Source organism: Microcaecilia unicolor, chromosome 1 (genome assembly GCF_901765095.1).
Source record: "Microcaecilia unicolor chromosome 1, aMicUni1.1, whole genome shotgun sequence".
Lineage (NCBI taxonomy): Eukaryota > Metazoa > Chordata > Amphibia > Gymnophiona > Siphonopidae > Microcaecilia > Microcaecilia unicolor.
The window spans coordinates 133,425,945-133,438,344 of NC_044031.1; the positions used below are offsets into that span (position 1 = coordinate 133,425,945).

The window sequence follows — 12,400 nt, forward strand, 5'->3', positions numbered from 1 at the left end:
GTATATGTGTAGGTATTCCTGGGGCAGGATGTGCATATATTTGCATTGAGTTACTCATGCCTCATAAATAAATGATACAAAACACACTGAAAATGGAAACGTGTTCAAAATCTAATGTTAATATCAGTGGTGTACTAAGGGGGGCGGTGGGGGCGGTCCGCCCTGGGTGCACGCTGCTGGGGGGGGTGCCGCGCGTCTGTCGGCAACGCTCGTTCTCTGCTTCCTCTGGCCCCAGAATGGGTTATTTCCTGTAACGGGGCAGAGGGAGCAGGGAACGAGCGTTGCTGACAGACGCGCGCCACCCCCCCCAGCAGGTAAAGATGCAGCTGGGGGGTGTCGTTTCGCTGGGAGGAGCTGCCCCTTTCACGTCCCCTGTCCCGCCCCTTCCACGCCCTCACCTCCCCCCTGTCATCTCTCTCCTCCCCCCCTCCCCTCCCCTTACTCTGCTATCCCTGGTGGTCTAGAGGTACCTCTTCGGGGCAGGAGAGAGCCCCCTCTTTCCTGCCCGGAGCTGCTAGCTGCCCTGCATCCTGTCCTGTGGTGAGTCCAGCACTCGGCGTTTCAAAATGGCCACCGAGAGTTGAAGTCTCGCGAGGCTGCTTCAACTCTCGGCGCCCAATTTGAAACACCCAGAGCCGGACTCACCACAGGACAGGATTCAGGGCAGCTAGCAGCAGCGCTCCGGGCAGGAAAGAGGGGGCTCTTTCCTGCCCCGAAGATGAAGAGGTACCTCTAGACCACCAGGGATAGCAGAGTAAGGGGAGGGGGGATAGTTGCGTTTCGCCGGGGGGGGGGGGGGGGTCGCGCTGCACCCAGGGGGTGCTGCACTCGGGGGGGGGCGCATCGGCGATCCGCCCCGGCTGTCAGCCCCCCTAGGAACGCCACTAGTTAATATGACAAACCAAAAGCCAGTGTAGAGTTTTACATTTATTTAATGCAACTAATATTTTGCCTTTCTGTACAACATGCCCGAGGTGAGGAATATTACAAAATAAGTAATATAACCACATTAAAAGTGCAAAACCAATAAAACTAAAATAATGAAACAGCATAAAACTTAAAAGATAGCAATAAGACAAATCATAACTGTGTGTCCAAGCAAAAAAGTATTTCAATGGTATAAAAACTATGCAGAAGTAAAACTTCTTTCTCAAAGTAGAACAATTTAAAAAATAATTTGCTTGTCTACAGTATCAGGGATTATATTCATTAGTGAATATTTGGTTCATTAATGCACCCTATAAAATTTAGGGGCCCTTTTACTAATCTGCATTAGGTGCTAACACTTACCTAATGTGGCTTGGGACATGCTCAGGCATCCTGCAGTAAGTGCCATTATAGCACACGTTAATCCATATGCTAACAAATTATTTGCATTTGTTTTGGAGGCGGCGAGTCGGGGAGTGTTTCTGTGTTAATCAGTATAGCTACATTATCGCGTGCTAACCGGTCAATTCAATGCTTATTGCCTACAAAATGGGTGGTGATATGTGCTCACACAGTAATTTTTATTAGTGTCGTGCTAATGGTAACATCAGCACATGGCCATTAATACAAGAAATGGAAAATCAACTATTTTATGTCTTTGCCAAAATGGCCTTAACACACAGAAAAAAAACATGCAAGGGTGCACTAAGGCCATTTTTTTCCACACCTTAGTAAAAGGGCTTTTAGGGGGTAATTCTATAAAGGATTTTTCACACATAAAGGCTGTTTTCTGTCAGATTCTAAATAGCGCACCTAGAGATCCGCACCAAAATCCAGGCATAATCTGTAACAATGTGTGTAAATTAATTGGCTTAACAAGCTAATCAGCATTGATAACAGCACTTAACAAGCAATAATGACCACTAACAGGCAATAATTAGAATTTACATACACAACTTGCTAAGTGTATTCTGGAATGAACTGCTCCTAAATTCTAAAGCACACAGTTTAAAAGGAGCATGGCTATGGGTGGAGAAATGGGCCTCCTATGGATGTTCCCAAATTTACTCGCATAGTTATAAAACATCGCCCAATGCGTGCCGCAAGGATTTACACTATGCTTTCTTGGTGTAAATGGAGTTGCATAGTTTTAGGTGCTGGAATATTAACTAAGCGTATTCTATATACCGCGCCTAAATCTAGGAGCTGCTTATAGAATACTCTCAGGCGGAATTGTTTACTATGCTGATTTTTTAGGTGCCTTATACTGAATCTGTCCTTTTATGCATGTAAAAACACTTTCAGAAAATTACCTAAAATAAAACTAAGAAAATAAAATAAAATGATACCTTTTTTATTGGACTAACAATACATTTTTTGATTAGCTTTTGATGGTAGCCCTTCTTCATCAGATCAGAAGGAGGGCTATCTCGGAGTGGAGGAGTAGCCTAGTGCTTAGTGTAGTGAACTTTGATCCTGAGGAATTGAGTTCAAATCCCATTGTAGCTCCTTGTGACTCTGGGCAAGTCACTTAACTCTCCATTGCTCCTGGTGCAAAATATAAGTACCTGAATATATGTAAACCACTTTGAATGTAGTTGCAAAAACCTCAGAAAGGCAGTATATCAAGTCCCATTTCCCTTTCCCTATTTCTATTGATTACCTTTAAAAGTGGACTAACATGGCTGCCACATCTCTCTATAAAATTACCTGGCTTTACTGAGGCAATTCTGTAATCTATGCTCTAACATTTATGCATGAACTAGTTTATATACAATAGCAAGTTGCCTATCCACTATTCTGTAAATACTTCTTAACTTACATAGTATTTATTTGCAAGGGGGAATGGACATGCAATGGATCATGAGCGAGACCCCCATGTACAGAATTAGGGCTAGATTCAGTAAATGGCACCTAAATAAAACCTGCTTAAGCATTATTCTATAAGTCATGCTTAAATTTCAGTGCAGTTTCTAGAATAAAGCTTAAGCATTACGGTCATGCGTAAATTTAGGCACCACAATTTGCACCAATGAAAACATGGTGCAAGTGCCTGTGTCTAAATTTATGTATGGCTCACCTTTATTCAAAGTCATGCCCCCATTCCACCCTGAAACGTCCATGACCATCCCCTTTCCACACTCCTTTTATGGGCTGCGCGTAATGTTTAGGCACATATCCTGTGCCTAATTTTATAGATGTAACACCCGATTAAATCTAATTATTGGCACTAATTGCTTGTTAAAAATATTATTGGGACTAATTGGCTCATTATCCTATTAACTTGCGTGCGCAAATCAGGACTGTACCTAAATTTGTGTGTGCAATTTTTACTAACCTTTATAAAATCAGGGGGATAATTTACAGAATACTGTACATAATGCAGGAATCTGCTGCACTTAGGTACTGTTGATATAAGTGCTCACGCCTAAAAGTTAGGCATGTATGTACCAAATTACTCTACTATTCTGTAAAGGAAATCAGGGGCCTAGGAGTAGCCTAGTGGTTAGTGCAGTGGACTTTGATACTGGGGAACTGAGTTCAATTTCCACTGCAGCTCCTTGTGACTCTGGGCAAATCACTTAACCCTCCATTGCACCAGGTACAAATAAGTACCTGTATATACTATGTAAACTGCTTTGAATCGCGGAGGCATAGCAAAGGACATCCTTCACCCATACTCTAAAAAAAAAAGAAAAAAGTTTTTTTTCGGGGTGGGAGGTGGTTAGTGACCACTGCATGCCTTACTCCATTCAGTTAGTGCATCAGTTAGTCCACTGCAGTGCCCAGTTGGTGTCCTGGCGTGTCAGGGGGACAAGTGCACTCTGAATGCTGGCTCTTCCCACGACCAAATGACTTGGATTTGGTCGTTTTTGAGATGGGCATCCTCAGTTTCCATTATCACCGAAAACCGGGGATGACCATCTCTAAGTTCGACCTAAATGTTGAGATTTGGGCATCCTTGACCGTATTATCGAAACGAAAGATGGACATCCATCTTGTTTCGATAATACGGGTTTCCCCGCCCCTTCACCGGATGTCCTTAGATATGGACGCCCTTAGAGATGGTCGTCCCTGTTCGATTATGCCCCTCCACATTACCCAGTAGTGCACAAAAAAAATCAATTTAACTTACAATAACAAAATAATTAACACATGTACAAGAGATGTGTAGATGTGTATACATTAAAAAGTTCTAATGTGTATTCAATTTTTTAAAAATTACAGTTGATGTAAGAATCAAATCACATCGGGGCCTTGTTTACTAAGCCTTGATAAGGGCGCATTAGCGTTTTTACCATGCGCTAAACATTAGCACGCGCTATGTAGATGCCTATAATATTCCTATGGGCGTCTACATGGTTAGCACATGGTAAAAATGCTAGCGTGCCTTAGTAAACAGGGCCCATGGGATTCAATTCTGTAAATGAACGCCCCCCCCCCCAAAAAAAAATGCATGGTAAGCACTATTCTATAAACAACAATCCAAGTTGGGTGCCAATTATAGAATAGCTCTTAGTGCTGGGATCCCCGCCCAATTTTGGGTGCGAGGATTTATACCAACTGAACCCTGGTGTAACTCCCTGTGTCTAAATTAGGCGTGGATCTCCCGATTTCTATAACACTGCACACAAATCCTAGAAATGCTCCTGACCCACCCATGCCCCATTTTTAGGTCCATATGTAAAAATGTAAGCACACTATACAGATGTGTGCTTAAATTCCAATTATTGCCAATTAGCACCAACAAGCTAATTAGCACAGCTAATTGGATGCTAACAATCAGAATCCAATTATCTGCGCTAATTAGCTTGTTGAGCAAATAAATTGCATGCACAATTTGAGTGCACGCTCATATTTACGTGCACAGTTTTGAGCACTATGTATACAATTACGGAGAAAATGCCTGAAAATTGTGAAAATGTCTACAAATCTCTATACTGCAATGATTCTTAACCCAGTCCATGAGACACATCTAGGCAGTCAGGTTTTCAGGATATCAACACTGAATATGTTTGAGATAGATTTGCATAAAATGGAGGCACAGCAGACAAATTTAATGAAACCTTGGTGTAAATCCCCTCACCTAAATTGGGCGCAGATCCCCCTTATTCTATAACAAAGTGCCTAAATTGCAGGAATGCAACTGATCCACCCCCATGGCCACATCCCCCATGGATCAGGGCGCACAGATTTTAATTAATGCCAATTAGCTCTGATAATTGATTGTTGGGGCCCAATTAGTGCTAATTGTCTCATTATTCAATTAAATTGCATTAGCAAATTGGATGTGTGCCCAAAAGTGCACCTGCAATTTAAAGCACCATGTATAGATTTTAGGAATATATATCAATTATTTCACAAAACAGGCTTTAGTTGTAAAACAAAAATGAATAAGTATTCACAATGGCAGTAGGGTTTGCACATTTAGAGGTGTTTAATACATTTTTTGTGAATAAGCCACATTTGTGAAATTAATTCACAATTCAGTACAACTCAGAATGGATAAATTTTGTAAGGTCAACTGAAAAAGAGAATTTCATTACTATTTAAGGGTTGTCATAACTATAGTAGCAATGTGATTGCAGTTGTTAAAATGGCAAGAGGGGAGTTTGTTTCAGTAATTCTCCAAAAGTAGTATGGACAATACTAAACAAGTCAGAAAATTCATAATGCTAGTGATACCAAAATTAACTTAGAGAGGGACCAAATGTAAATTAAGTTTTAGTGAACCAGCATAAGAAACACTTACTTGAAATAGAAGAAAATTCCCAGCGAAATCAACAGCGAGGCTATAGACAACGCATGGCCTGCTATAGCCATATAGTAAAGTATGAAAGCCATCTAGAAAAACAAAAGCCAAATTTGAAATATACAAGTAGCAAAAATACAGTATTAGCAAAACACCTACATCTTCATACATTTCTAACTTTCAATTTAATCAAAACTTCCTGACTCAGCTCCTTTCCAGGGGATACAGCAAATGTTGGCATTTTAAGGTTTTTTTGTTTTCCCCTAGGGGAAGGAGGACAATCAATGGGACACTGAATTATCAGGGTACAAATTATATCACAATGATAGAATGGATAAAATTAGAGGGGGGGGGGGTTGCGCTATATGTTAAAGAGGGAATTGAGTCAAACAAAATAAATTTCCTACATGCAACAGCAGCGTGGAATCCTTGAGGATAGAAATTCCATATGTCAAGGGAAAGAGTATACTAGTATGGCTGTACTACCGTTCACCAGGACAGAACAAACAGACAGATGAAAAAATATTTACAGAAATTAGGAAAGCTGGCAAATTGGGCAACATCATAATAATGAGTGATTTCAATTACCCCAATATTGACTGGATGAATGTTACATTAGGGAGCGCTAGGGAGGTAAAATTCTTAAATGAATAAATGACTGCTTCTTGGAGCAACTGGTCCAAGAGCTAACAAGAAGGGGAGCCATTTTAGATTTAGTCCTTAGTGGAATGCAGGCCATGGTATGAAAGTTAACAGTGTTGGATCTGCTGGGAAACAGTGATCATAACATGCTCAAACTTGAGCTGATATCAGGAGTGAAGTCACTAAAGAAATCTACTGTAGCAGCATTCAATTTTTGAAAGGGTGACTATGACAAAATGAGGAAGATGATTAAAAAGAAGTTGAAAGGTTTGGACACAAAGGTTAGGTTTTAAATCAGGCATGGATGTTGTTTAAAAATACAATCGTGGAAGCCCAGACCAGATGTATTCCACATATTAACAAAGGTGGAAAGAAGAGCAAACGACAGCAAGTGTGGTTAAAAGGTGAATTGAAAGAGGCTATTAGAGTAAAAAGATTGTCCTTCAAAGAATGCAAAAAGGATCCGAATGAAGAAAATAAGAAGCAACATAAGCAGTGTCAAGCTAGATGCAAAGCACTGATAAAGAAGGCAAAAGAGAGAATAACAAGAAAAACTTGCTGTGGAGAGAAAAGCTCATAATAACACCTTTTTCAGGCACCAGAAGCAGAAAGCCTGTGAGGGAATCCGTGGGACCGAAGAAAGAGCAAAAGGAGGAAAGAATTCTTTGCTTCGGTCTTTACGGAAGAAGATGTAAGAGATACTACTACTACTACTTATCATTTCTATAGCACTACCAGAAATATGCAGCACAGCGCTGTACACAGAACATGTAAGACACAATCTCTACTGGACAGAGCTTACAATTTAATCAAGTCAGACAAACAGGAAAAATAATGGATAAGGGAATTACTTAAGGTGGGAATTATAAAACAGACATGGGTACTGAACAAGTGAATACGAGTTAGGAGTTAAAAGCAGCCTCAAACATATGGGTTTTTAGACTAGATTTGAAGATTAACAGAGCTGTAGCTTGATGACCTGATTCAAGAAGTCTGTTCCAGGTGTATGCTGCAACAAGATAACAGGAACAAAGTCTGGAGTTTGCAGTGGAGGAGAAGGGTACAGATAAGAGAGATTTACCTGATGAATGGAGTTCCTGAGGAAGAGCGTAGGAAGAGATAAGAGTGGAGAAGTACTGAGGAGCTGCAGAATGAATGCACTTGTAAGTCAATAAGAGGAGTTTGAATTGTATACGGAAACAGATAGGGAGCCAATGAAGTGATTTGAGGAGACGGCTAATATGAGCATAGTGACACTGGCAGAATACAAGACTTGCAGCAGAGTTTTTGAAGAGTTTGAAGGGGAGAGAGATGATTCAGTGGGAGACCTGTGACAAGCAAGGTGCGGTAGTCTAAGCGAGAAGTGAAAAGAGTGTGGATAAGGTTTTTGGTAGTGTGCTCAGAAAGGAAGGGACCAATTTTGGTGATGTTATAGAGAAAGAAACAACAGGTTTTAGCAGTCAGTTGGATATGTGCAAAGAAAGAGAGAAGTCAAAGATGATCCCCCAAGGTTACGAACTGATGAGGCAGGGAGGATGAAAGTGTTATCCACAGAGATAGAGAATGGGGGAAGAAAAGAGGTGGGTTTAGGGGGAAAGGTAAGAAGCTCAGTCTTTGCCATGGTTAGTTTCAGATGGCAGTAAGACATCCAGGCAGCAATATCAGACAGGCAGGCTGATACTTGGGCCTAGATTCCTGCTGAAATTTCTGATGTGGAGAGGTAGATATGGGAGTCATCAGCATAAAGGTGATACTGAAACCATGGGAGAAGATCAGAGCACCACAGGAAGAAATGTAGATGGAGAAAAAAAGAGGTCTCAAGATAGAGCCCTGAGGTACACCAACTGATACTGGGATAGAAGTGGAGGAGGATCCACCAGAGCATACACTAAAAGTGTGATAGGAGAGATAAGAAGAAAATCAAGAAAGAACAGACCCCTAAAATCCAAGTGAAGACAGTGGTGATCAACAGTGTCAAAAGCAGCAGATAGTTTTCAGAATGGAGACCTTTGGATCTGGCCAGGAAAAGGTCATTGGAGACTTTAGCAAGGGCTGTTTCAGTTGAATGTAGAGGGCAAAAGCTAGATTGAACTGGATCAAGAATAGCTTGAGTTGAAACTAAGTCAAGAGAAATGGTTTTCAAGGGTGATGGTGCAGAGGAACTGAAAGAAATCTTGGTGAACTTGGAAGACATACTGAAACAAACTGACATGTTAAAGAGTGATAAATCACCTAGACCAGATGGTATATACCTCAGGGTTCTGAAAGAACTCAAACATGACATTGCTGATCTGTTGTTAGTGATATGTAACCTGTCGTTAAAATCATCTGTAGTACCTGAAGATTGGAGGGATGTCAATGTAGTGCTGATTTTTAAAAAGGGTTCCAGTGGTGATCTGGGAAATTACAGACCAGTAAGCCTGACGTCAGTGCCAGGGAAAATAGTGGAAGCTATTATAAAGAATAAAATTACAGAACATATAGGCAAACATGGTTTTATAGGACAGTCAGCATGGGTTCAGCCAATGGAAGTCTTGCCTTACCAATTTGCTTCATTTCTTTGAAGGTGTAAATAAACATGTGGATAAAGATGAGCCAGCTGATTTAGTGTATCTGGATTTTCAGAAAGCTTTTGATAAGGTTCCTCACAAGAGACTCCTAAGAAAATTAAAAAGTCATGGGATAGGAGGCAATGCTCTGTTGTGGATTAGGAATTGGTTATTGGACAGAAAACAGAGGGTAGAATTAAATGGCCATTTTCTCAAGGGTGAATAGAGGTGTGCCCCAGGGATGTGCACTGGGACTCGTGCTATTTAACATATTTATAAATGACTAGGAAAAAATGCCCGTTTCTGATCGGAATGAAACGGGCGCTAGCAAGGGGCCCCCTCCCTCCGTCCCTCGAAGCTACTTGGCTTTTTTCGCTGTGGGCCGTTTCGGCCCTCGAGTGTCAATAGCTCCGCCCTCGACGTTATGACGTTTTGACGCGTCATGACGTTTTGACGCGAGGGCGGTGCAGACACTCCAGGACACACCGGATATCTCGGGCGCCTCAACTTCCGTGGAGGCTTCAGAACGTTGGGGTTGCCTTTTATATATATAGATCTGGAAAACGGAACGAGTGAGGTGATTAAATTTGCAGATTACACAAAACTATTCAAAGTTGTCAAAGCACATATGGATTATGAAAAATTGCAGAAAGACCTTAGGAAACTGGAAGACTGGACATCCAAATGGCAGATGAAATTTAATGTAGACAAATGCAAAGTGATGCACATTGTGAAGAATAATCAGATTCATAGTTACTTAATATTAGGGTCCACCCTGGGAGTCAGCACTCAAGAAAAAGATCTAGGTGTCACTGTAGACAATACACTGAAATCTTCTGCCCAGTGTGCGCCAGCGGCCAAAAAAGCAAATGGGATGCTAGGAATTATTATGAAAGGGATGCAAAATAAGACCAAGAATATTATAATGCCTTGGTATCGCTCCATGGTGCGACCTCACCTTGATTATTGCATTCAATTCTGGTCGCCTTATCTCAAAAAAGATATAGCAGCATAGGCGCCGACTCCGTGGGTGCTGTAGGTGCTCGAGTACCCCCAATATATGGAAGTTCCGGTTCCAACCTCAACCCAACCTGCCCACCCACTTCTCCCACAACAGTCCTCCATCCTCGCCTTCCTGCTGCCCAGAATTTAAAACTCATTTTACCTCAGGTCCCAGCAGCAGCCTTCCTTTCTCTCAGCTCTGGTCCCACCTTCGCGGAAACAGGAAATGAGGACGGGACCAGAGCTGAGAGACAAGGGAAGGCTGAAGGCGATCCTGCTCGTCTTTCACTGCTGCTGGGACCTGAGATAAAATGAGTTTTAAATTCTGGGCAGCAGGAAGGAGAGGATGGAGGGCTGTTGTAGGAGAAGAGGTCAGGCTGGGGTTGGGACTGGAACTTGGGGGGGGGCTGAAAAGGGGCAGGTGGTGACGTTTAGGGTGAGTTACTGGACACAGAGGGGAGAGGAGGGAAGGGCAGGGTGGAGAGGAGAAATCGCTGGACATGGAGGGGAGGAGAGGGCAGGGGAGAGAGGAGAAATTGCAGGACATGAAGGGGAGGGGAGAGAGGAGAAATCACTGGACATAGAAGAGAGGGCAGGGGAGAGATGAGGTTTGTTGGACATGGATGGATGGAGGGAGGGGAGGGCAGGGGAGAGAGGAAAAATTGCTGGAAATGGATGAGAGGGGAGAAAGGAGAAATCGCTGGACATGGAGGGGAGTGCAGGGGAAAGAGGAGAATTGCTGGATTTGGATGGAGGAGAGGGCAGGGGAGAGAGGAGACTTGCTGGATATGGAGGGGAGTGCAGGGGAGAGAGAAGAAATTGCTGGACACGGAAGGGAGGGCAGGGGAGAGAGGAGAATTGCTGGATATGGATGGAGGAGAGGGCAGGGAGAGGAGATTTGCTAGACAAGGATTGATGTAAAGGCGGTTAGCTTAGCAGAGTTTAAAAAAGGTTTGGACGGCTTCCTAAAGAAAAAGTCCATAGACCATTATTAAATGGACTTGGGGAAAATCCACTATTTCTGGGATAAGCAGTATAGAATGTTTTGTACTTTTTTTGGGATCTTGCCAGGTATTTGTGATCTGGATTGGCCACTGTTGGAAACAGGATGCTGGGCTTGACGGGACTTTGGTCTTTCCCAGTATGGCAATACTTATGTACTTATGGATGGAGGGGAGGGCAGGGGAGAGAGGAGAGTTGCTGTATATGGATGGAGGGGAGGGCAGGAGAAAAGCTGGACATGTATGGAGAAGAGGGAAGACAGGAAGGAGATGCACATGGATGGAGGGAAGGAGATGAACATGAATGGAGGGCAGTGGAGAAAGGAGAAATGCTGGACTGGAACTCCCATATGAGGAAAGGCGAAAGAGGTTAGGACTCTTCAGCTTGGAAAAGAGACGACTGAGGGGAGATATGACTGTGGACTATAAAATCCTGAGTGGTGTAGAACGAGTAAAAGTAAATTGATTTTTCACTCTTTCAAACAGGAAACAGATAGGAGGAAATATTTTTTCACTCAAAGAATAGTTAAGCTCTGGAACTCACTGCCGGAGGATGTGGTAACAGTGGTTAGCCTATCTGGGTTTAAAAAAGGTCTGGACAAGTTCCTGGCGGAAAAGTCCATAGTCTGTTATCGATAGGATAGATAACATGGAATGTTGCTACTAATTGTGTTTCTGCCAGGTATTTGTGACCTGGATTGGCCACTGTTGGAAGCGAGATATTGGATTGACCCAATATGGCTATTCTTATGTTTTATTGTGTACTATATTGACATTGTAATATAGCATAGTATGCTATACCTTGTACTGTTTTTTTGAATATTTTTACTGCTGTAATTGTCTATTACCTATATCTAATTTATTTATCCTGTGTACTGCCTTGAGTGAATTCCTTCAAAAAGGTGGTAAATAAATCTTAATAAATAAACACACAAACATTCAAAGCAGAAAGATGTAAAAAATTCAGTCAAAGCAGACAAATTTCAGCCTGTGTAGAGTTTGATGAAATTTTTTCTTCCACCTTGGGACTAACAACAGGTACCTACAAGAAACCACAATAAGGTGTAGGCACCTGTTGGTGTATATATTAGTCTCACTGTGGACTATTTCTCAATTATAGCTTATTCTATATAAGGTAGGATGCTGAAGAAGAAAATATGTGGTGAATCAGTACAGTTCATTTGCATGGTATTTATTTATTTATTCATTATACTTATACACACACATTTATTATAATTGAACACATACATATATCTTTCTCATATATTTTTTCACATTTGGTGTCTCTTCTGTTTTTACAATTTCTTCAATTACATGTAGGGCCCTGTTTACTAAGCTGCGCTATAGGCGCACAAACTTTTTAGCATGCACTAAAAATTGGTGTGTGCTAATGCTAGAGACATCCGTAGGAATATAATGGGTGTCTCTATCATTAGCGCACACTAAAAGGTTTGCATGCCTACAGCGCGGCTTAGTAAACAGGGTCCATAGTTTTTATTTACAGTATACAGAAAATTAGCTTTTTT

At 41.9% G+C, this 12,400-nt stretch overlaps 1 protein-coding gene across 2 annotated transcripts in view; it reads right to left on the reverse strand.

Annotated features, from left to right (window-relative positions):
• CALCR (calcitonin receptor) overlaps positions 1-12,400 on the reverse strand; it is a 414,614-nt gene that overhangs the window by 180,163 nt on the left and 222,051 nt on the right. For both annotated transcript variants that reach the window (XM_030200551.1, XM_030200543.1), the window contains exon 6: positions 5,681-5,772. In XM_030200551.1, coding sequence (XP_030056411.1) covers positions 5,681-5,772 — 92 coding nt within the window. The remainder of the gene's footprint in view (positions 1-5,680; positions 5,773-12,400) is intronic.